This window comes from Vidua macroura, chromosome 2, assembly GCF_024509145.1.
Source record: "Vidua macroura isolate BioBank_ID:100142 chromosome 2, ASM2450914v1, whole genome shotgun sequence".
Lineage (NCBI taxonomy): Eukaryota > Metazoa > Chordata > Aves > Passeriformes > Viduidae > Vidua > Vidua macroura.
The window spans coordinates 74,963,690-74,986,277 of NC_071572.1; the positions used below are offsets into that span (position 1 = coordinate 74,963,690).

A 22,588-nucleotide genomic window follows, 5' to 3' on the forward strand; every position below is an offset into this window, starting at 1 on the left:
CCGGCCCCCAGCATCCAGCGGGGCCATCCTTCTGCTGCTGGATTTTTCCAGCCGGAGCATCCTGCCGGCTCTGCCGTGATTTATGGAAAGCGGTTTCTGACGCGGGGCTTTTTCTATTACGACACGGACCCACGGACTGGAGGAGGCAAAGCTGCAGTCAGGGCAGGAGAAGTGAGGGAGGGGAAGAGGCGGGAGCAGAGGGATACGGAGGAGTGGAGAGGACAGAGGGAGAAGCAGGCACCGAGACACTTCAGAGATGGGTGAGTTATAACTAAGAGAGCAGGAGGAAAGGCAGAGAAAGGAAGAGAAGGAGAGCCGTGAGGAAGAGAAAGGGAAAGGAGATCAGAGACTGAGTCAGCTTCCAGAGGGCAAACACCAGGAGACGAGTTCAGGGAACACCCCAGCACACCAAGAAGGACCTGTTCTGTCTGAATCTTCACGATGAGCACAAGGAAGAGCTGCCCCCTGCCTCTGGGGCAAGGAGACCAGGAGGAGAAGCAGAGCGAGGGTACTCCCGACCTGGAGCGACAGGAGTGTGAGGTGGAGCTGAGGAACAAAGCTATTCTGCAACAGAAGAGGCGCCTCAAACAGGCCACCCAGTTTGTGCACAAGGACTCTGCTGATCTGCTGCCCCTGGACGGCTTGACAAGGCTTGGCACCTCCAAGGATCTGGTGAGTCCAGTGGGACCACGTTTGGGAGGGGGTCTTCCTGATGGCCTTCATTCCAGTTGGGAGCTGCTGTCAGGCTTTATGAAAGGATCATAGGTTCAGCAAAAATGAAACTTCCCTTCAGGATGATCTAGGAGTAGGTCAGGGTAAGGGGAAAGAATTAATCTCTCCATCTTCTTGTGCCTCCCCATAGGAACCAAACTCCTCAGGCAGACATGGACTGGTAGGACTGTCCAGAACCCAAATTTCCATTCATCCAATACCTATGTATGTTCATGTGATATGTATATTTCCATGTGGGACATCTCTGAAAGCCCCCATGTATTCCTGCATGATCCAGATCAAAAGCAGAATGCTGCCTGGACTCAGCAGGGAGGGAAATACAATTCATGAAATTCTGAGAAACTTATGTTTGACCTTGTCACCTTTTTGCATTTTTCTCTCTTTCCCCCACTCTCTGGATTTATGGAGGGGCAAGCAAAGGCAGGACTGCAAACCAGGCAGGCAGGCAAATGCAGTACCTGGCACTCTGGATGACTCCTTTGGGGAGGCCACCGGAGCGAGGCCTGTGGGCATCTCCTTGTGGTGACGTGGATCAGGGAGCATCAGGGAGGGAGGTCTGTTCCAGCAGCCTTGGCAGTCTGGAAGGGCTTCCCCGAGGCTGGAAGCAGATTCCCTCAGGATCTATTACTGGCTCAACTGCACACATATTCTCCTTCCTCTGGCAGTTTTGCTGTCCAACTTCATTCCACTGTAGAGTTAAACTGCTCAAGGATGTGGAGATCTAAGCCATTTTCCCAAAAGAGTGCTCACATCTGGTTGTGATGGGGGCACAATCACTTGTTCCATCTGTGGCAGTGGGTGTCATAAAAGATCTTGTCCCTCCCTGCAGTCTGTGCTTCCCTTTGTATCCTCAGACAATCGCAGCAACACCACAGATGCTCTCATGCGTGTGCCTCCAGTCATTTCCCAGCTCCCAAGGCAGTGGCACAGGGCCACACGTGTCTGGGACCGGCAGGTCCCTGGCACTGAATGGGACCTAATCCTCCTTGCTGAAACCTTGGGGTGCAGCGGCTTGCAGACGAGGGGTCAGTGCCACGTTCCTGTGCTGGCACATCCTGCTGCTCCCACCACTCTCCCCGCAGCTCCCTCAGCTCCCTCAGCAGCTGCTGGGAGTCTCTGGCATGGCAGGGTCAAGGGTGGCTCCTCCAAGTCCCCCTGAGCTGTCGCCTCATGTTCTGCAGCTGCACTCATGGCTGTCAGCAGGGACCGGTGTGGACTGTCCCTCAGGCCCTGCGCACAGTCATGGCTGGAGGGTGAGAGCCGTGTCACATCAGTGCTGTCTTAGCGAGGAGCAGGGACTCTCCTCCCAGTGGGGAAGGAGCTCTGGCCATGCTGGAGCCTGGAGAGCCAGCGCTGCAGCACTGCAGCTCCAACATCCCCTCTGGAGCACAGCCAGGTGTGGCCCCAGGCCCGTCCCTGGGCAGGGTACGGGGATGAGCCACTTCTGAGGCTTCTAGTGCGTGTTTGCTGACCCCAGCCACAAAGGCAGGCAGAAACACATCTGCCAGCTTTGCTTTGGGATTGACTCCTGTCACACCATGCCTCAAAGCGACAACTGGTACCCTGAAGCCCTAAGGGGTTCCTTGAGAGAGACAGTCCTTGTCTAAATCACTTGCCACAGGGAGCTCTCCTGCTGGAATTAACCATTCCAGGCAGGAGAACTCATTGTATGCCAACAGTGTTCGGTCACTGCAACCCACTGCAAACTTCGTGTTTGGTCCATAACAGAACAGCTGAAACTTTTTTACCATGGACCTAGGGAGCAGTGAATAAAGCATGATGTGTTTTTCTCACATGGACATTTTGCTCCGGTATTAGAAAATAAAGTGTACCCACTGTGCCAAGTTCAACACACAGTGCCATACCTGGGGTCAATGTGGTACCTCCGTTTCTGCTTTAACTTGGAGCAAAAGAAGAACCAGGTCTTAGATTTCCAAGTGGGATTCAGCAGTTCCTGTAACTCAATGGGACACTGTGATATTGCTGCGATGCTTTGGGCACGGCAAATCAGAGTCCCAAATATGCTTTTGGCTTATTTTTCTAGACATTTCTCCAGCGCTATGAAAACTCCATCTCTTTTTCCTAAGTTGAGCTGGCTCCCTCCTGGAGGACAGGAATACAAAAAAGGAATGTACTGAAATTAAGAAGGAGTAGGATGTGCTGGAGAGTTTGATTTGGAGAGAGAGAGTAAAACACCCCTGATTCCTATAGCATTTACATTGGGAGGAAAGTTTAATTAATTCCCCAAAACAGGTCTCCATTGACAGTGCCAGAGACTCCAGCTGTGGCAGCTCCATGTCCTAAAATTAGAGCAAGGCCTCATATAATTTAAAATAAAATATCTCCTTTCTTTTGCAGTCACAGGCTGTTACTTTTTGCCACTCTTTTCTGTGTATTCTAGGTGTGCACTCAGCTTATGCAATGCATCCAGAAGTGCCTGCAATTTGATGGGCCCATCATGTCTCCAATAATGAGTAATTCTATATTTCTGTGGAGATCTCATGTTTCCACCTTTGCAACAAAAAGCATGATCAGATTTTTTTTTTTTTTAAATTAAAAAAAAAAAAAAGTAGTTACATGAGCTAAAATATTCTGGAAGTACTAAGAAGGTCTGATGATCTGGCTTCTCAACTCCCAGAAATCAGGATTCTCAGCTCATACAATGTCACTAATCATAGCAAGGCCTGGAGGTTTCACATTGGAGAACCTGAGCCTTCCCTAAATTGCACTGGGAATCTTCTTTGATCCCTCTAAGTGCCCTGAGAGGGCATCCTTTCCAGCTCCTGTCCACAACACTCACGACATCCTCCCTTACCATCCTCTAAATCTAATTGTTTCTGACCGGTCCAAGAGCTACAACACTTTCTCCACTTCTCCGTCTCACTGGTGAGAGAGAAGATAGGCAGTGCCCTGGCAGTCTGCTCTTGAATCAGATGCCTCCAAAATCCCAAAGCTCAGCTAATCCCCACCAGCACTTGGCCTCTTCCCAGCCTGAGTGACAAGAAGGGGACAGAGGTGGCAGCTGCAAAGAGCTTGCTGGTTCTGTGGGAAACGTTGCAGGAAGGGGGAAAGGTCCTTTGCATGCCGGATTGTGAGAGGCAGGAGGGAGGATGGGAATTTGGAGACCTGCTGTTTGTTCCCTGCCCTTTTCCCATGGCCCAGATGTTAGCTGGCAGCCAAACTGGCACTGTGCTCAGAGTATTTAGGGAGCTAAGCACAAGGGCCAGCTGTGCTGTGGGCCGGCACAGTAGGCTGGGAAAAGACCAGGAACAGAGGGATATTTTTACCCCATTTTTTCAACTGCTGCAATGTTTCTCATGCAGCATGTGAACGATCTGACTCTCACCCCTTGAGTGGCAAGGAAGCAGAGGCATGAGGGATGTAGCATCTTGCAAAGAGCAGTGCTGAGTGTGACCAAAGAGCCAGTGACAGCCATCCTGCACCAATCACTGGGCAAGTCTGACAAATCAGGGTGCTCCAAATTGCAGCTTGCACACTTCTCTGGCCTCAGATCTCTGGCCACACATGAAGCTAGTCTGAAACACAAGTAACCTGTGGGGCTAATGCAGCCCAGCTCATTGGCAGGTCTGGTCTAGTTCAGGTGTTTGGCCTGCCCATTGACAAGATCCAGCATCAAACTGCTGCACCACCTGTGAGATGACTTCATTTTTTCTTTAGAGAGAGAAAGACAACATTTTAAGCTGTAGCACATTAATCCCTCTAGATTGTTTGCCTTTCTTCAAACAGGCTGTTGTTACTGGGAATGCCATGGCCAGCTCAGAGCAGCTGCTCTCCTGCAGAAGGGCAGTGGAGCTGAGTACATGGAGAAAGAATAAAGCTACCTCCAACAGGCACCTGTTTCATTGGTGTTGCCATTGTTGATTCAGTAGCTGTGCAGGGACTGGATGGATCAATACCGGGCAAAAATCTAGAGCATCTGATGGTGGGGAGCAGAGACAGACTCCAAGGAACATTAGAAGCCCATTTTAGTTTTCTCCTCGAGGAGCTTTCTGCTTCACTACAAATAATTGCTTGTACACCTAAAATATCTGCAGTCCTGCCTTCTTGCCCACATGTACATCACACACATGCTACGTTCCTCTCCTCGTGCCCTCCCACATTGGAAGGTGTGAGTGTGCCTGGTGGGATGTCAGCACGCACCCAGCAGGCAGGGCACTGCATTATGCTGAACAGGAATGAGTCTCTCCAGTGCATGTTTAACTGAAGGAACAGATATGTGTAGGGAGAGCATGCATCAGGCATGTTCTTCTCCTCCAATAATTCTCCTACCAGAGACCTGCCTGTCACAGACATTCCAACACTTTAACACCAAATTAGCAGCTACCAAAAAAAAAAAAAAAATCTTGGGATTTAAAGAAAGTTTTTTTCGATAAGCATGTCTTTCATCGGGACAATCAGTTGGGTCAAGCATTTCCAACCTGCACCCCTGAGCTAGCAAATATCCTTGTCCTTAGCTCCACACTTAGCTGGGATTTCTCTTTCTTTGTGATGGAGACAGCAGCCTCATAGTGTGGTCCAGCGGCGCCTCTTGGAAGGCAACCTGAACAAGCTGCGGGGCGAGGCCAGGGGTCAGTCTGCACGAGTTCAATCTCCGCTGGCAAAAGACCAGGATGAAAAGATGGAAAAGGGAGAGGACAGGAGAAAAGAGACTTCACCCCTGCTAATACAGTGCCAGGTAAGGCAACAACACAGTGCTGCTGATTTCAAGTGATGGCAAATGCTCAGAGTTCCAGCTGCTTGCCTCCCAAGGGCCATGCTGAGTTATAAATTGCAAAGCCAGCTGCAGCCAAATAGAAGAGATTTCATACATGGCCTTTCCTAGAGTCTGGATGTAGGTTTTCCAAAAGCCAGAGGAAAGCCGTTCTGCTACATGCCTTCTAGTTGCCCATATTTGAACATAAATTACCTTAGTCACATCTCCTTCCTTTGAAGGCCAGCTTTCCCATGATATGAGGTATTTTATAACTGTATGTAGAAGCAAGGAATGTCTCCTTATCACTTGAAGACAGGTGCCTCTAGCTGATTTACATTTAACTAATTCCAGTCCAGTCTGATTCTCTCAGGTGTCAAAGGAGCTCCTCAGAAAGTGGCTAACTGTGCTCCAAATTAGCACAGCTGCATCTCTTGATGGAAGCAGTATTTTTAGCTTCCTTTTCTTCTTATATCCTCCTATACAGCAGAGCACACAACTCCCTGGCCCCTGCAGTTAGAGAAAGCACATCCAAAAGCTGTGGCCCATGGATAAGAGCTGGATGGTTAGAGCTGCACAGTAACATGCAGATATGAGACTCACCAAGATACAGACCTGTTGTACAAAACCCATTTTAAAGCTGGTTTTAGTTCAGTTACCTGTCCTAAAGAACATCTCCCATATCCAACTGTAAAGGCTACACTTCCAAGAAAAACATATATACCTTTGAAAATTCATTTAGTACAATGAATTATGATAGGAACACAGCCTGGTAGTAAGTTTCTGAAAGGCTTAGATCAGTTATCTCAGTACCAAGCAAAGTCACTGTCTGGTTTGTTTTGCAGCCTTCACTGCTGCAGGTAGGCATTGCTTACCCTGCATTTTAGACTTGAATACAGCTGGGTTAACATAACCACACCTGGGCACAGACCAGTAGGATGAATGGCTCTCAGGGTAATTTCTCCAATTACTTGGAGCCTGGTTTTGAGCAAATAAAGGTGTTTCTTTTTCTTTAATAGCCTCTCCTTATTGTTCTGCAGGAGGAAATTTAGTGATAAAGGGTGGGGTTTTTGCCAGGCATGCACACTGAACAAAGACAGGCATGTACAGGTGTTGTATCCCAGGGGCAGTAGCTAAGTCAGCATTACAGTCCACCAGTCATTCCCTTTTGTGTTTCTAATGCACTGAACCCCAGCTGTCACCCACATTTTACTTACCCTCGCAGAGGAAGGTTAATGAGCATCACAAGCAAGGAAATAGACCTAACACTGCATGTAACACTCCCTGACTTCTGCACAGGTGTTTCTGTCTTTTTCTGCCCTTCTTAGGAGCCAGTCACTGTTGTCACACTTGATCTTACACTGAAGGAAGGGAAGCTCTCCTCCCCTTCTTTTTGTCTTGCTGCTTTTGATGTTCACACTTGTGAACTTCAAAAAGCCTCTCCTGTCAGTAACAGAGCTGTGGCAGGAAATAGGACTCAGGCTGCCAGTTTATTTGAACCAGAGTGGTGAGCTGGTACCTTTTCGAGAACTGCTTGATTATAGTGCAGTTTTTATTAGAAATGGAGCACAGCCCCAGAGAAGTCTTTTTTTCCCCTGACTCCTGAGAAAAGATAATCTACCATTTACACACAGGCAAGTATGCTGAAAATCCCAAAGTGGTAACAAATGAATCACCTGACTTGTAACTGAATTTGACTAAGGAATAAACCCAAATATATGTAGACTTCAGTAGTAGATGGAGATTCAGGCAGTAAGTGGTTTCACTCTAGCAAGTTTTAGTTGCCCTATGTCTAAGGTCTTTTAAGTCCCAGAGATTACAGACAGACCTAGTCTATAACAGTTGTACTGCAGTCACACACCCTCCTATTTGCTTAGGTGGATTGCCAGATGCTACTTGAGCAGAAATGCCCCTTTTTGTGACAGTTTTTGAAAAGCACTTTGGAAAACTAGTCATGACTGACATCTGCAACATAAAATCAAGCCGTTATTTTTTGTGGTGGGGCTTGTCTCTTGTTGACTTGCAAATAGATGCTGAAAAACTTCACTGCTGCACAAGACCAGTTTTCCTCTATGCCAAAGCAACCTGGGATTGATCAGCCTTTTGTTTGCTAAAGCAGCTTCTTGACTTTGGAACTGACATCATTTCAGAAAACACAGCTCTTTATAGTGATCCTTACTGATGCCCCTTCCCCACTTTCTTGGAAATTCCCATAATTGACATTTAGATAAAAAATAAATGTAACTGGTAGTAACAGACTGGAAATTCTGGAGTAGAGATGAGAGTGGGTAAAGTGACGAAAAGTCCTCCTCTTCCAAGAAGCCTTGCAGTGCTTATGAGCTGCATTGTATTTTTGGTACGCTGGACCAAGGACTTCCCTCAGGCTCCTGGTGAGTTCTCTAGGGAAATGGTTAGTGGTGAAGAGCTGTGTACACTCAATGAGATTAAATGTTGTTTTCTACAGAATAATCACTGTCCTATTATATCCTCTCAAGTCTCTAACTTGCAGATTTCCCAGCCTGCTCTGAAACAAAACTCAGTAATCTGCCTAGTGATACAGCTTAGGCTTATTATAACAACAGCAGCTCATGCATTTCAAGCCTGCTGCTCTCCTCCCAAGTGATTCCTTAGCAATTGCTATCCATGCTCCAGGTCTTATTTCTGAGCAGAGAGGATCTGGAGGCAGATGTTTGGCATGCACCTGCACTCTGTGCTTTATCTTGCCTCTCTGCTTAGTCTGGCCACAGCCTTTTCAGGCAGGGCTGATGTGCCAGAGAGGACCAGGCAGCACAGACAGTGCAGAGCTCTAAAATCAGAAGGGAGACATTTTGCCATAGAATCACAGAATGGTTTGGGCTGAAAGGGACCCTGTTGGTATTGTCTGTTTGCAGCACTCCAGTATTTCTCACAGGAGTTGTTTTCTTTTTTATAACTGCTCACAGATAGCATAATTTTGAAAATGAAATCTTGGAAATACTGGATGTAGCTCTCAGTGAAGATTAATAATCAGACACAGGCTTAGATAAGAAATCAGGAAATTGAGACATTTTCCTTGAGCCTGCTGATGCTGCACTGAGTCCCTCATAGTCATGCTGATCTGCTTAAGGTGTTCAAGCATTTAAACTGGTCGGGACTGAGCATAAGAGTAGAGAAGTGGCAGGTCTGTTGCTGCTTCTGAGTCGTTCATGTCACACAGTCACATAGTGGATGGAAGAGAAGGAATCACAGGAAAAACACAAATGATAGTAGGAATACAATGAGCCTCCCAACAGGAAAATTTTGTGAATGGGGTTTTATTGGTGGGGTTTTTTTTTGGGTGGTGGTGTAAGACAGAGCCTTGAAGAACTAGGCCATCAAGAATAGGTATGATTAGGTACCATAGGTGAAGATGTGTTTTGTAGATGACAATTCCTCCATCTTTTCCAGTTCCTTTACTAAGTCCTGTTCCTCTTTTTTTCCCCTCAACCTAATTTTTATTGATGTCCTTGATGACCCTATGTTTTCAGACCCCTAAAATAAATGTAACCTCCTGTTACTTCATCACCTCAGGCCTGCCATTAAGGACCTCTCTGCAGAGGGGACACAAAACAGATGGCAGCCACATCTTCTTTTCCCTTTCATGTTCAAAGGGGTAAAGAAATGAAATGAGCAAAGCACTGGGAACAATTCCAGTAAAATCATGCACAGGTTACTTGGGTGCAGGGAAGTGTGCAGGCCCCTTTGCTAAATGACACCAGCTGTGACTATTGTAACATCATGTCTTATATCCTTAAAGAGCATAGGGATATGATGTAAGCCCTACACAAAATAGTCATCTCTTGATTAGGTTGTGTCTTGGATTCAGGAGTCACATGGATTTGGCAGTTATCTTGGGAACTGCCTTAAATTCAAGCTCATTTCAGGTGTGTTTGTCCTGGGTGCTCCTGCTTCTCCTTCAGACTTCTCCCTCTGGCAGCTTTTCTACTGAGAACAAACGTTTAGCTCTGGGACATTGTTCCCTGCAACACCAGAAGAAATGGAAAGATGAAACCCAGAAAAACTAGCACATGCTTGTATTCCTTTAGAAATCTTTGCATATTACTGCTCTGCTAACAAAGTCCATGTTGGTTTTATGAACAAATTCTCTAACTGTGCATCTCTTGACTGTTAAGTTAAAGTCACTAAGATAAGTGTCTGGGCAATCAAATACAAATGAAGGAAGACAAATTCAAAAAGAAGTGTTTGAGAGCAATTTGCAGAGCACTGGGGAAACCACCATTGTCTTGGATGAAACTCTTGCCTTCTGACTACTGCCTAAAGCACCACAACTTGGCTATGTTGTTCAGAAAGTCCAAGTCACACAGTTGGAGGGGAGAATATGCTGATTTTGAGCCTACAGTAATTATCTGTTGTTTTTTCTAGTGCCAAGGTCAGGTATTGAAAGCGACTGTTAACACTGGGTGTCTACCAAACCTCATCTCCAAGAGGTGTTTAAACCAGCTGGGGTAAGTCTTTGCACAGTATAAAAGGAGGGATGGCTAAAGGAAAAAACATGGCAAGAACCCAGGCACTCTGGATTCCCAGCCCCAGTGATAATGACTGGCAGTTCTGCATGTGCACATGGCTATTGTGGGGAAGATGCAGAGGGTGGGCTACAGAGAAAGGCATTAGAGCACTGGCAAAGGTGTGTGCAGACCCCAGACTCTGAGACAAAGCTGTGCAATTCTGTTTGCATGTACTGCAAAGCTGCCCAGCTGGTGGCTGGTGCTGAGGTTTTGCTGGTTGAATCTGCCTCCAGACATACGGTATGAAAGAGATTCCCCCTCTTGTGGGCCTGTTCCCAGCGAGACCCAGAAGAACTGCCATCAGTGAGAAGTCCTGGTTTTCCTCCTCTTCCTCCTCTTGAGGCAGTAACACCTCTTGTGTCCCACAGGCTGGAAGAAGTGTCTGCCATGGACTGTGGAGACCTCTCTCTTCCCATCCCCAGCGCTGTTGGCCGAGTAGAACATTTGGAATTGCAATTTGGCCAGGAGACAGTGCTGTGCTCAGCACTGGTTGTAGGTGAGAGTGCCAGCCCCTCCTCTCCCTTGTTTCTCCTGTGTCCCTCTTGCCCAGCCAAGGGCATTTAAAGGACCTTTGGAAAAAGCATAACATGGTGGAAGGTTGGTGATGTGGCCACCTCCACTGCAGGCCAACATCACCATACACAGTGAATACCCTCAATGTAACCAAAGGCAAAGGACATAGTTAGAGTACAGAGAAGACAGAAGACATTGAAAGTAGGGAGAAATTAGGTGCTTCTCCAGTCTTAATTAAGGATGTGAAAAATTCTCATTTCAATTCTAAAATGGACTTTTCATAAAATTCTGCAGATGGCTTGATTAATCCTCTGGTGCCTTATGTTCTCCTATGGACTGGGCACTTGTATCTCTGGCTGGCTGGAAGTCATCAGAGAAAGTAACAGAGGGTACAGCTTATTTCCTAGAGTACTTCTCTGTGTGCTCCTCTGCCTCTACTGCAGGGAGCACCCTGAAAGAACCTGGAAGCCCCAGAGTGCTGAGCCTCCTTCAGTGTCCTGAAGCAGGACCCTTTGAAGGAAGCAGCCATAGGAGACAAGGCAGGCCCAGAAAATGGCAGAAAGGCTGCATGTTCTGCACTTACATCAAGCTGTGCATATGCTGAAAACAACGTGGTTGTCTTTTTAACCCTGTTCTTTCTCCCTATTAGTCTTCCAGCTTGACCTTCTTGTTTTAATCTGTTTCCCCATCTTTGATGAGTCCTGCTCATCTCCCAAGGCCTCCCCTGCTCCCTCTTCTCATGTACATTCTTCCCACATTTCTAAGTTATCTAGAAAGAGCTTCCTCCTCTTACACACTCCAGCTTGCTCTTCTTTCCTGGTTTCCACTCTGCTTGTTCTTGCCCTTCACGGGGAATCTGTATTAGTACCAGCACAGGTGAATTTACCCCATTTAGTTGGAACATGGAAATGGCTGCCTGGAAGGAGCAGAATTGCTACACCTGTGTCTTACATCTCCCTGTGCACACAGTACTCTCACTTATGTGATTATAAATAAATTATAAATTACAGCCTCTGGTTACAGGGCAAGTAGAAGTGTTAATGACATTACAAGTGGCTGCTGATTCCTGCAGACTCCAGGACCTGGGAATTCCTCTTTAGCTTTAACCCCTGGCATCTTCTATGTTTGCTGACACTGAAGACTTGCAGCAGTTACGAGTAGGACAGACAAGTTACATGGAAAAAAAAAAAAAAACCTTAATAAAATTATTTCATAAGATCGGCTAGACTGCAGCCATTAGGTGCAGGCTTTGGTCAGACAACTGAACCAATAGCCTACTTGCATGTGACCCATATCCCCTCTCCTCTCCATTTTTCCATGCTTGTTCTCCCCTGATTCACCCTGCTGCTTGCCTTCTGCCTTTTGTCCTTCCCTTACACAGCCCATAGTAAGTTTCATGGGATCTCACAAGCCCCTTCTGATATATTAAATTTCAAACAATCATACAAACTCCCTCAAATTTAACTCACAGTAGTCATGATAATCATGGTTTCCTTCTCTTATCAGCTGCAAAGTTCATTTTGACATCTTCAGGACTGTGCCTAAATAGCCCCTTTAAAGAATCATGAGTGAGTGGCAGAAAAGAGAGATTTATTATTGTCACTGCTACCATCTGCTTGTTAATGTTGGTGTGTTTAACTCATCCTTTTCCTTGTTATTTTTTATCTCCTTTATATTGATTCATAAAAATTTATGAATCAGATGTTCTTGTATTTCATATCCATTTATAGGAGAGACACACTTTCTTTAATGAGGCAATATTACATACTCTAAAGTCTGATAAGTCTCTTCTCTCTTCTCAGATGATGAAATGCTGGAGTTTTGCATTGGCCTTCAGACTCTGTTGGCTCTCAAGGTAAGGAACAGCTCCTTCCTTATTGCAGGGCTCCTCTCAGGAAGCTCTCCAAGATCTGGTTGTTGTAAGCATCAGAATTACTTAATGTCCTGGTCTCTCAGGGCAACGCTTGTCGCACAGCTGCCTGACTGGGTGCAGTATGCTCTGAGTCACTGATTCCTTTCCAGTCCTTCTCAAAGGTTTTAAGAAAGAAAGCACTCAGTAGGATACTATCACATCTCCCCTTCTCTGTATTCCTGACTGTACAAGCTGCAAGCAGCAAGAGGAAACTGAAGAGGAGACAAGAAAAGGCACGAGTTGGACCTGTGCTGCCCTTTGAAGGCAGATGAGAACAAGCTGTGCCCTTGCTTTAAGCCAAATGCAGCTCCATGATCACACTCAGTGTCCAATATTTGCTGGCCATGAGTGGAAACGGTCTTTTTGTCAGCTTGGCTCAGGGTCAGTGCTCTGCTGAGCCTGGCTCCTGAGTGGCTCAGGATATGGCTGCAGCAAGCTGGCTCCTGCCTGCCACACGTTTGTGGCCACATGCCAGGCTCATAAAACAGGAAAAACAATGGGTTGAATGGCTGAGTGATGTGAGGACATCAGCTCAAGAGAGGGTCAGAGGAAGAAGGGAGGGAAATGTGTGAAGGGTTTGGAGATGAACCCCACTACATGGAACTGGAGCAAGGAGGCAGCATGTGGGACAGGGACAGAAAACTGTAAGGTCTCTACAAATCCAGAGAGGTGTTACAGGTTCTCCCTGGTCATAGACATCATGAGATTTGCTATCTGAAATGTCCAGCAAATAACTGTCTCTCTCCTTCTTTAGTGTTGCATCGACTTGGAGGAAGGAGTCCTGAGATTTAAAGCACTGAGTGAGGAGCTGCCTTTTCTACATGCCTCTGAAGAGCCTGGTCAGTGACTGGCTACATTCCCCATGTCTGGAGACTTGCTGCCATGAGAGAGAGATGAGGGTGAGGCTCCCATGCCCCTAACCTTGCTGAGTTCTAGGCTGAGGCATTCAATGGGGAGTGAGAAAAAGGCAAGTGGGTGCTGGAAGCTGTCACTGGGAGTGCCTCAACTTGAGATATCTCTCCTTTCAGTGAACCCTCTTGCTTGTCCTGATGTACCGAGTGGGCATTTCATTCTTTTTCTGCTATTTGGCCCTAGTCACTCCAATTTCTGGTTCTGTGATAAATTTATGCTTCCCCTTTAATGACTTTACAACACACTCTGCTCACATGAGAGTCTCTATGAACAATCTCCAGTTGTTCTATTGATAGGAGAACAGCGTTTTCTTCAAAGACCTCCAAAGATTACCACAAATGTTTCCCTTCTCGTTGTCTCAATGCCAGCATACACCAGTTCTGTTTCTTTGTCAGAAGGCTCTGTTTCCCTTTCCCTGTACTCTGGGAAGCTGGATTTTGCTGCTTTTTGCTGGCTCAGAGCAGAACAGAAGTATTTTATTGGGAAAGATGGCAAAAACAGTTTTAGAGTTCTCAGTTCTAAGAAACCTTCGCAGAAATGTTGAGTGCAGATGCCTAAAGCACTGACAGGGGCTTGGGCTTTGCCATTGCATCTCTGGGCACTAAGCTATATTATATGAATGGCAATGCTTACCATCTCTTGGTGTATACCCTGTAACCAGATTTGCAAACCCTGTTTTTCTGGCCAGGCCACTCCTCTCTGCACTCCAGCTGCTAGAGCTGCATCCCTCTTTCCTCTGCCGCCACTCAGTTTAAATGCTGCAATGAATTACAGCACCAAGTCTTCTGCCCTGTCAGCTCCTTTCTTCCAACTTGAAATCCAGTGATTAAACACAGACACATCATCAGCCTTGAGTCCTGGCATCACACAGCCCATCAACTTTGCTTCTCTTGCACAAAATGAGAATTTGTAGTATCAGCTCAGGTTAGAGAGCTGTGAACTCATCTGAAATGTTAAAGGTGATTATTAAGTCACTTAAAAATTGGGTTTATTTAATTTCTTTCTTTTCTTTTTAATTTCCATACTAAAGCGTAGCTGTGTTAAAAATGTATCATCTATTCTTAACTAGCTCTAGGAAAAATGCACTAGATCAGGGCTTGTTCCATACCTCATGGCTACTGATTCACTATCCAAACTGCAAAATATACCTTTATCCACCTTTAAAATGCTATGACAACCCCATTTTACCTATTTTCCTGGATTAAACACCCCTGACTCTCTTCCTTTCCTATCAAACTGGTCATTGTCCCTGTTGTGCTTCTCAAAAACAAGTGTATATGCATTTTTGCTTTTTTTTTTTTTTTTTTTTTTTTTTTTTTTTTTTTTTTTTTTTTTTTTTTTGTTACTTCTTTTCTCTACAGCTGTATGCTGTAGTTTAACACATCAGAGTAAAGCCTGGCTGATATGATTTGGGATTCACTTACCAGCGAATAGTTGGCGTGACTGGCATCTGCTGCTCCTACAAGGAGCAGCAGACTTTTACTGTTAGTCATCATATCTTGCAGCTTCTGATACATTCCTTGACTTCTCTGCCACTCTTCTACTTGTGCATCTATTTCTGGCTGCATGAACTGCTTTCCATGAATCTCTTGAGTGACACCAATGGTTCTCTCATACAGTCAGGAAAACATGCCTGCTCAATGAGCCTGTCTTCCAAAGTAGCAGTAATTCCTCCTGGATTTGTATCACTTGCATGCCTGACTGGCTTCTCAAATCTCTCTCAAGGAGTCTAGATAGCTCACACTTGTACTAAACCATCTTGTATTCTAGCTGCAGTCTATGTGGTGCCTGGGCCAATTCTGCTGACAAAATCCTGCTTGTGATAGATGAAACACCTGTTGCTATATGCATTAACTCACCCAGTTTCCAACTCTCACTGCCCTCTAAAAACAGCATGTAGAAAAAGGGCAAATAATCTATACATAGAGATACCATGTCCATTACAAATCTTATTAATTTCTATGATCCATTAAAAAAACCCTCTAAATCACAACCCAAAAGCTGACTTTGGCCCTAACCCAAACAATAAACCCTAACAATGACCCTAAATCTAAGATGTAAGGCACTAAATCCCAATCCTAAATTTAACACCTAAAACAAACTCTAAAACTTAATGCTAATTTTAACACCTAAATCAAATCTTGATCTCCTAACTATAAAACATAACATTAAAAATAACCCCCTAAATTTAACATCATAACCCCAACATTTACCATGTGACTTTAAACCCAAGACAGAAACCTAAGCATAAAGACATTAACTATAAACCCTAATCCCAAAAGCTAACCATAATCCCCAACCCTAAACTCTAAAGGCCTCTAAACCCAAACTCCAAGGCCTAAACCTAACGCCTAACTCTAAACCCCAAACCATATAACAAAACCTAACCCCAACTCCAAACATATCCCTAACGCTACACCTAACCACAACCACTTAACCCTATCTGATGGCTTTTGTCATTCCCACAAGGGGCTTTGCTTCCCTCCAGAGTGCCCTGGGGCTTTTGCTGAGTTTTGCTTTGCCCTGCTGCCTTTCAGAGTGTCTCAGGGCTTTTGCCAGGCTTTGCAAAGCCCATATGGGGCCCTGCTTCCCTGTGGGATCACCATAGGGCTTTGCTGATGCCCAGGCAGGTCTCTGCCGCCTTCCAGAGTGTCTGACAGCTTTTGCTGGGCTTTGCTGATGCCCACAAATGCATGGGAAGGGGAGGGCCACCAACAGCTCTAAGTCCTGGCCACTTCCTCATGAGAGCAGTGCCCGGTGTCAGTTTTGCAGCTGGGTCCTGGCTAGGGCAAGGGTGTAGGTGAGTAGGAGCCTTCAGACTGAAGCCAACAGGAATCTTTCCCATGATTTAAAAGGAGTGTTGGATGGTATCCTACAGAAAACTGCCATGACAATTCTGTTTTGACTACTGCCTGTCACTTGCAGCCCTGCAGATACTGCACACTAGCCGCTGCTGGAATTCACCAAGTGCTGTTCCTACATGTCTATCTTGGAATAACTGCTTTTGCTCACATTCAGAACATCCTCCAGCCTTTCTGAAGCCTTTCTGTGGTTCACATGCCTCATATCCTAAACCACTAACACTTCAGGCTCATCTTTGAATTAACATGCTACACTAGGTGAAAATGTCCAGCCCTATCTATTCCTCTTTTCTCTGCTTAGTGATTCCTTCTTTGCATCCTCCTCTCCTTCTGCTCACACTGGTAAGTGACAAATTTCCTTCAAAAAGGAATTCTTTCCTTTTTAGAGAATCCTTTTAACACTTGCCTTGTACCCTGGTTGCTAATATGTTCCCACATTGTGCCACAATCTTGCCAGCCTTTTCTCTTTGTTGTAAACAACTGCATGTATAAATTCTCAGTCACAGAGAGGATGTTTCCAAGAAAGCACTAAATCAGTGTGAGTTCTTTTTGCAGCTCTGAAATCAGCTCCAGGGCAGAAGACATGCTCCTCACCTTCCTCCTTCAGTTGGACACACAGATCCACTCAGTAGAAGTCTCTTTTGTCCAGACATTGAAGAATCTGTTGCCAACAGTTATCTTGGAACCACCCCATCAAACTTTGCTGCAGGCAGAACTTCCAGAAAAAAACCCATTTATATGACCAAATGAGAACTGCAGGTAATGATGCCATGGCAGACACCTCACTTCAACCCATTCACTAAATCACAGTCTAATCCTGCAGGGTCAGTACCTGCTTTCCTCACCAACATAGCCCCTGGTGGGTTTTCATCTCCCCAAGTTACTTGGCATAAAACAACACACTGTTACTGCATTTGACATGTGTATTCTGAATTCTAGCCCACAAACATTTTCCTTTCTCCAAATGTCATTACATCGGAAGCACAGCCTCCATTGTGAAAGAAGGAAGTCTTGGCTTTAATATGTGATTGTAAAATAGGACTTATAACATCTAAAAGAAGCCAACACAACTCCCATCTACAAACATGGTAATTTTTACGTCTTACAATACTGGGAAGCACAGTGAGTAATTTTTGAGTGGGTTTGCAAGGCTGAAGACTGTCTTAATTGTAGTTTCTCTTGGAAAAGCCTATTATACAGATACACTTCCCTACTCCCAATTCCAGTCATCTCTATTGCTTCTGGGAGATAAAGGGAACAAAGGAATAATCTAAAGGTCTTTTTCACTGAAGATCAAAAAATGCTAACACTTTCATACAGAAAGCAGAAGTTCAGTACAAACTGCCAGCTCAGAGCAGGACATTGCACATCCAGCACGTGTCCAACACTGGCTTCCTCATGATGAGGCCTTTCCCTTCAATACAAAAAAATGGAATGTTATTATTTTAGGGATAATCTCTCTGAACCACCTCGGTGCTCAGCTCCTATCAGGGCTGCTTTCTAATAGAGTGGGCACAGCAGTTGTGGCAAAGTCTGCAGGGAAACACCTGCCATGGCAAATCTCTGGAACAGTGTGCAATATGCTCAGGGTGAGGAGAAGGACTTCTGTCCTTCCTGAGAACATGCACTCTGCCAAAGCCATAATCAGGACCACTTCCAGGAGCTTGGGGTCACTTGGTTTTGAACAGAATGGGAGCTGCAGGATCCATATTCCCAGAGGCTTGCTCCTTCTTTCACTCCCAGCAGGTGAGCTATGGCATTGAAGACCATTGAGCCACATACGTACATTTGCATTCAATCCTCTTTTCAAGAGACTCCACTGGCACATGCCAGGATACACCTGAAGAGTTACAGAAATAACTAAATTATAGCAGAAAGATCATAAAAATGAGGGCAGGGATGGAGAGCAGGTTTATTATGTCTCAGGAAAATAAGGCAACCCTCTCCCTTTATTGTTTTGCTAGTAAATTGAGCATCAGAACCAAAGCCATGAATCATTTATCTGCAAATACCCCCAGTGCCTGAGAATACTGTCAGACTCCTCACTTGCTGTGTGCTGGCACTGGGACATACAAAGGTGTCCTGCAAATGCTGCCCTGTTGAAAAGTTTCCCAGCACCAGCAAGTTTTGCCAATCTGCTAGAGTAGGATACAGCAAACATTTTCTGCTGTGTGGGAAGGAACCACTTCTAATTCCAACTCTGTGGCTTGTGTTGGCTGGCAAGGACAAAGAGACAATTAGTTACAAAGAAAGTAAAATGTAACTCCATCGCTCCAGAGACAGGGCCTTAAGTGGCTCATTTCCTGAGAAGATGGACACTTCACAGAAAAACTGTTGCCAGTGGAAGTAGCCTGAACAACAGACTTCAAGAAGTATTTGGCACTTAGGAGTTCAAGGCAGGAAAAACTAAGGAAAGCCATCTTTTGGCCAAGGAATGGTACAGATGTTCAGTTAATTCTTCTGTAGACACTTTTCATTTTGTCTTGTGCACAAGAGGCACAGGAGCAAAATGCATCTGCAAGTTATTATGTGCTGCATGCAATATAAAACTGTCAGGGGAAGCCCTCAAATGTTAGTATTTTTCCTCTCCAATGGTTTTTAAGAGCTGAAAAGTTTTGGGGAACAGATGTTTTTGTAGAGTCTGTATTTTCTCACCTCTGCTTTTCATAGTGTGCATTGCCTGGGCTTGCACAGCAATTTTATCCTCAGGCCAGCAAAAGAGGGTTGGGGTGCACAATATTTGCAAGGCTTTTGCCCTGTTTTCTTTTAAAGATGGCTCTTAGAAAAATGTCATCTCTTCCTCAGCAACCGTTTCCCATTCTTTCTCAACAATTAACAGTCCAACAGTTTGACCTTCCTTTCTTGGAAATCATTCAACCTGTACAGCAAAGTTTGTTTTGCATAAAACAGTTCCAGCCATATGCACCCATTTGTACACCCCTTGTGCTTGTGCTGCTAATAAAGGTTTATATTTGGTGTTGCTAATAAAGGTTTATATTTGGCATGGACAGACAGCACTTAGTTGTTCTGTTACAAGTGTAGGCCATCCTGTTTCCCTGCCAGGCCCTATTTGCCAGAAGCAATGGTGATGATTCCTGTTGGGATGGGTGGCTGCACATCTCAGTGTCACAAGAGCTGACAATGTGTTGAGGTTACAGTCTAGGTCCGAATAGCTTCAAGACAAACTCTTTGCTTTAGCCCACGAGTAAATGGTCCCTGTGGTATTAGCTCTCCACAGCGCACAGACTCCAGCCTTGCTGCTCTCAACACCACTGTTAATAAGCTTTATTATTACTTGAAAGGTCCTGCCTGAAGGGTCCAGTTTTACACAAGCACTTAGGAGAACATTTAAAAATGCTTCTCAGCAAGGCCATTAAAATGGAGAGAAACTTCTACTGCAGTTAGAGAGTCAGAAGATACAGTGGCCTGAGAAGCAAGCTAGCAGGTACAGAGCAGGTCACACCATTTCATTGCTCCAAGCTCCAACTTCCACTGCTACCAAAGGCAGAGGACAGCACTGTCCTCTGAAAAGCTTACATAAATCTACAGAGGGAAACTGCAAAGAACAGCTAAGCCTTATTATATAAAGATCCTGCCCTTCTACCACACAGGGCTGCTTCAGCAATAGTCACTTTCACCCAAGGGCAAGACACTCCTTTTCTGTATACAAAGCATTTTCTCCCAGTTAGGGCTGCCCTTGGGTATTTTGCAGAGTAAAGCACAGCAGGTTTTCAACTGCCTGCAGGATCTTTAAATGCTGCCACTTGCTCCAGATCACTGAATTGTATTTGCTGTGACTCAGGCTGCTGGAAGGGCAAAGGGACAGCTCCATCCATCACACGTGTCCAATAAAACATCACACAAGTGAGAGGGGATAATCAATGCAAGCCAGCAGGTGAGCATGCTGCCCCTTTCCTAACAAGCTGAGTTAGGAAAGAGACAAGCTAAGAGAGGGAAAAGCACAGTAACAACAGCATGTGGAAAGTTCTTGCCTAGGCTTTTGCAAATGAGCTCCCCTTTACCAGACTCCTCATGCCAGCCCGTGGAACATCACTTCCAACCCACCTCTTTCAGTTCTGCAGGACTCAAAGCATGACGCTCTCCACAACAAGACACAAGAGTGGCATTTCCACTGCTTATTGTGGGATGGCCAAGCTCTCATAGCACCACAGATCCACAGTTAAGTCAGACTGGTCTTACTGACTGCTTCACAGCTGCTTTGTTAAGTCACAGCCTTCTCTGGGATCACCCTGCCCAAGAAGATGGAGACAAGCAAAGACTCTTGACTAGAGCTGGGTTTGCTGGAGCTGCTATCTCTCCACACCTTATTAGTGCAAGTTGTGCATGTCTCCAGCTACTCAGAACAGGCAATTTGTGAGAAACTGCTTGGTAGAAGAGCAGCAGCAAAGCAAAGACAAACAATGCATGGCTCTACTTTAAATACAGCTAAGTGGTAGAGAAGGCCCATGCCTGCACCTTCAGTTCCTCCATCTCCAATTCCTGCACTGTGATCCTGCTAAGAACTGAAAAGTATTCACTGAAGTACTTGTAAGAATAGGTCAAAATGGAGGACTTGGCTTAGCTGTTCTCTTCATCTGTGACTTCACTGCTCCTTCACAGTGACCAGTGGAGCACTTTAGTTAGCGAGGAATATGGAAACTGGCAACAGAAGGCCTAAGTGCAGGATCCTTGGCCCTTTCTGTTCTTGTAGCTGCCTCATCTAAAGGCAAACCATCCTGCCACATACAGACAAACTTATAGCCAAGAACATCCCTTCCCAGCCTGTAGACCCTTTCCTGTTTGGAAGTTTCCACCAGATAGGGAAAGAACAGTCATCTTCATCAGATGCCCAATTCCGGCTGCAGAAGAGCTTCTGCTGGCATTAAAGATGTCAGCCTTCTTGTTACAGGGGATCCTGGATGCCACTGCAGTGGGCAGAAGAATCTGTTCCAGAAGGATCCTGCGAGGGGCTGCTGAGATGGTATTTCTCAGGAAAATAGAGTGTTTTGTGAATCAAGTTTCTGACAGCAGAAACATCGTTTTTGTCTAAGGAAAAGAGAGAAAACCGGTTGTTAGGCATTCTCACCAGGCAGTGTGAAAGCCTCTTCCTCAAGAAATACTCTGGTTTCCAGCACATCATCTGCCATCTCATCCTCTCTTTCTTTTTGTACATCCTCCACTCTTTCTGAACTCACCTACATCCAGCTGCTCCAGGAGACTTTCAAACTCTGGGTCACCATCCAGGATTTTCAACAGGTTGGTGGACTCCATTCTCTCCAGCTGCACATCCCAGTAGATGTAGATCTTCTGGCTGAAGCTGACATAAACAAGGCAGGGACTGTTGCTCCCTTCTTTACATGCATAGAGGCCTGCAGAAAGCAGAAGTGTGGAGATCTGACTACCTCCAAAAGGAAAGAGAAAGCAAATAATTGACATTTCACGAGGAGGTACCAAGCTGTTACAGAAAACAACAAGCACCTGGGCAGAGATATGGGCCTGGCTATACAAAGTGCCTTTGAGACAATCCAAGAAGCTGTCTCTGAACCACATGAAGCTTGGGGGATTTGCAAGCTGCTTCTTGCAGGTCTGAGAGAAGGGATTGAGCAGAGCCAAAATTCAGACTGGCTCCATGGACTCCTTATCTCCACTTAAGAACAATTAAGAAGTCTGCAAATTAAAAAAAGCAGTGTGGAGGACAAGAGACCACTGTTGGACAGTGGTCCAAAGGGACAAGAAAAAAACCCCAAGCCACCATAGACAAGCCTCAGCATCACTTTCTCTTACCATTAGTTTTCCCAGATGCCACCAGAGGAAAGACTAGCTGGGCCTTCTGCAACATGCACACAGGGAAATTATTCCCCACTGCAGGCAGACAAAGGATTCTGGGTCTCCTAGATGGGAGCAGTAGCTTTGAGGGGAAAATGCTATGAGGGCTGGCTTTGCAGTCAGGCTTCCCACCTGCACAGAAGGCACTGACATTCTCATCTGCTTGGAATCTGGCCACAGTCCGATTGTGGTCGATGATGTATGTCTGGCCATCCCACGCACAGGCAATCACCTCCTCGTGCCCATTGCCCTGCAGGAACCAGAGGACTGCATATTACACAGGTATCACCAACTCCCAGGACAGTCAAGAATCTTTCTTGCTGGTTCAGAGACACAACACTAATGTCTAGATGTCACTTCTGGACATCTCATCTAGATATTTTGCACTTGGAGCTCATCTCTCTTCTATATGGCAATCCTTACATACTGTAAGAGCTTTTAGACAATCGGGGTGTTAGCAGAGAGCAAAACCATTCAGCTTTGCAGTAGGATTGAAGAACAGCTCGGGGACAAAAGTTTACGAATGGATGAATGGATGCTGGGTCTAACAGGCTGACACAGCTCAACCTCTTGCAGC

General features: G+C 45.6%; 2 protein-coding genes across 8 annotated transcripts in view; one reads left to right on the plus strand and one right to left on the minus strand.

The window, feature by feature from the left end:
- On the plus strand, positions 1-16,835 carry NRIP2 (nuclear receptor interacting protein 2). 2 transcript variants are annotated; one of them, XM_053971461.1, is made up of 7 exons: positions 1-672; positions 5,252-5,428; positions 9,845-9,927; positions 10,356-10,483; positions 12,303-12,355; positions 13,167-13,251; positions 16,741-16,835. In XM_053971461.1, the coding sequence occupies exons 1-7, from the start codon at positions 442-444 to the stop codon at positions 16,815-16,817; spliced, it is 834 nt and encodes a 277-aa protein (XP_053827436.1). In that variant the 5' UTR covers positions 1-441; the 3' UTR covers positions 16,818-16,835. The 2 variants fall into 2 exon arrangements, with proteins under 2 accessions (XP_053827436.1, XP_053827437.1); XM_053971462.1 differs by lacking the exon at positions 16,741-16,835 and having other exon boundaries at positions 13,167-13,259.
- Positions 12,084-22,588, minus strand: part of ITFG2 (integrin alpha FG-GAP repeat containing 2) — an 18,251-nt gene continuing 7,746 nt past the window's right edge. Inside the window, exons 10-14 of one of the 6 annotated variants that reach the window (XR_008435911.1) lie at positions 22,144-22,261; positions 21,381-21,554; positions 20,251-21,231; positions 16,780-16,900; positions 12,084-14,269 (exon numbers count right to left, since the gene is read on the minus strand). Coding sequence is in view for 1 of the 6 variants with exons in the window: in XM_053971459.1 (XP_053827434.1) it covers positions 21,089-21,231; positions 21,381-21,554; positions 22,144-22,261 (435 nt within the window). In the remaining 5 variants the exon portion in view is untranslated. Of the gene's footprint in view, positions 14,270-15,712; positions 16,901-17,094; positions 21,232-21,380; positions 21,555-22,143; positions 22,262-22,588 lie in introns of those variants that run through there. The other 5 variants (XR_008435913.1, XR_008435909.1, XR_008435910.1 and 2 more) reach the window with 5 other exon arrangements.

What these genes read in the sequence shown, in the direction of transcription:
- NRIP2 (XM_053971461.1), top strand. Translation starts at nt 442, where the DNA reads ATGAGCACAAGGAAGAGCTGCCCCCTGCCTCTGGGGCAAGGAGACCAG. An exon ending in CCCTGCTAATACAGTGCCAG is followed by an intron (nt 5,429 to 9,844) that starts GTAAGGCAACAA and finishes TGTTTTTTCTAG; the next exon opens with TGCCAAGGTCAGGTATTGAA. An exon ending in AGGTGTTTAAACCAGCTGGG is followed by an intron (nt 9,928 to 10,355) that starts GTAAGTCTTTGC and finishes TGTGTCCCACAG; the next exon opens with GCTGGAAGAAGTGTCTGCCA.